Here is a 1,538-nt window from a genome sequence, read left to right as displayed (position 1 = left end):
CCACTCTCGTGTATTTGCCAACATGAATTGCATGACGCACTTGTGCTATTGGGTTGTTTTGCCCCTTTTTATACGTATTTTAGTAGCCGCATATAACAGAGGAGATGCATATGGAAAGTAAATAAGTCAACTTGCCATAATCATCATTTTTAACAAGCATAACAAAAACATTGTATATTTCCTTTTAGCCAACCTCATTCAGGTATTATATTTCCAACATTTGTTTCCTTTTTCTTAAAAACAAATGTTTGAAAGTGAAGGGTATCAGATCTGGAATTGAACATGAGTGTGGGCCTTACAACTTCACTGGGTGCCTGGAGAACATCAGAGAGGATTGGAGCTAGGTTACCATGCATGCTACCAGGTTCCGTTCACAGTCCTAGGGAATATTTCACCTTCTCCACGACCTTCTTGAATGCACTCTTCACTTCTTTGTTCCTGAGGCTGTAGACCACAGGGTTCAACATGGGGATGACCATGGTATAAAACACAGATACGATTTTGTCTGTGTCCAGAGAGTGACTGGAGCTGGGCTGCAAGTACATGAAGATAAGAGTCCCATAGAAAATGGAGACTGCAGTGAAGTGAGAAACACAGGTGGACAGAGCCTTCTGGTATCCTGCACCCGAGCGCATCTTTAGGATGGTAAGAAAAATGAACATGTAAGATATCAAGATAACAAGGAGAGCAGAACAGATCACCAGGCTGGCTGCATAAACAAGAACCATCTCACAAACATGTCTATCAGAGCAAGAGAGAACCATGACTGCTGGAACATCACAGAAAAAGTGATGCACCACATTGGACTTACAGAAGGAGAGACTGAACGTGTCCCCAGTGTGGATGGAGGCGTTCAGGAAACCTCCAAGGTAGCAGCCTGTGGTGAGACAAGCACATACACCTGTCGTCATGTTGGTGGTGTAGTGCAGGGGCTTGCACACTGCAGCATAGCGGTCGTAGGCCATTGAGGCCAAGAGGAAATTTTCTGCAGTAGCAAAGGCAGCAAACAAGAACATCTGAGCAGCACACGCATTGTAGGAGATGACTGTGTCTCCTAGAAGGAGCCCAGCCAAGACGGTGGGAGTGACAGCTGAAGAGTAGCAGATGTCCACCAGAGACAGGTTACCCAGGAAAAAGTACATGGGAGTGTGGAGTCGGGAGTCCAGGAGGATCAACAGGATCATGCCCAGGTTCCCAGACACATTGATGAGGTAGATGAGGGTGAACATGATAAAGAGGGCCACCTGTAGTCCTGGGGCACTGGTGAGTCCTAGGAGGATGAACTCTGTCACTTCTGTCCTGTTCTCCATCAGAGTTGTGTGAGAATCAGGGGACAGACACCCTGTAGCAAGTAGAATGAAGGAACAGAGCATAAAATGCAGTAGAGATTTCAGTGAGATTGACATGTTTTTGTACCATAGGAATTATTTATCACAATAATATTTTTTTACAATATTCTCTATATCTAAAACATGAGGCTGACCATTAAATTTATTAGTTGTTTTAAAATATATTATGCATATTCACTATCTATAGAG

At 43.8% G+C, this 1,538-nt stretch overlaps 1 protein-coding gene across 1 annotated transcript; it reads right to left on the bottom strand.

Moving 5' to 3' along the window:
* Positions 1 to 371: 371 nt before the first annotated feature.
* On the bottom strand, positions 372 to 1,310 carry LOC144254376 (olfactory receptor 5B3-like). Its single transcript, XM_077797467.1, has one exon. The coding sequence runs from the start codon at positions 1,308 to 1,310 to the stop codon at positions 372 to 374; it is 939 nt and encodes a 312-aa protein (XP_077653593.1).
* Between the last annotated feature and the right edge of the window lie 228 nt (positions 1,311 to 1,538).

This window comes from Urocitellus parryii, chromosome 4 (genome assembly GCF_045843805.1).
Source record: "Urocitellus parryii isolate mUroPar1 chromosome 4, mUroPar1.hap1, whole genome shotgun sequence".
Classification (NCBI taxonomy): Eukaryota; Metazoa; Chordata; class Mammalia; order Rodentia; family Sciuridae; genus Urocitellus; species Urocitellus parryii.
This window is presented reverse-complemented; position numbering and strand designations above follow the sequence as displayed.

Bases quoted from the DNA above. Each gene is read 5' to 3' on its own strand.
- LOC144254376 (XM_077797467.1), bottom strand. From the start codon at position 1,310: ATGGAGAACAGGACAGAAGTGACAGAGTTCATCCTCCTAGGACTCACC.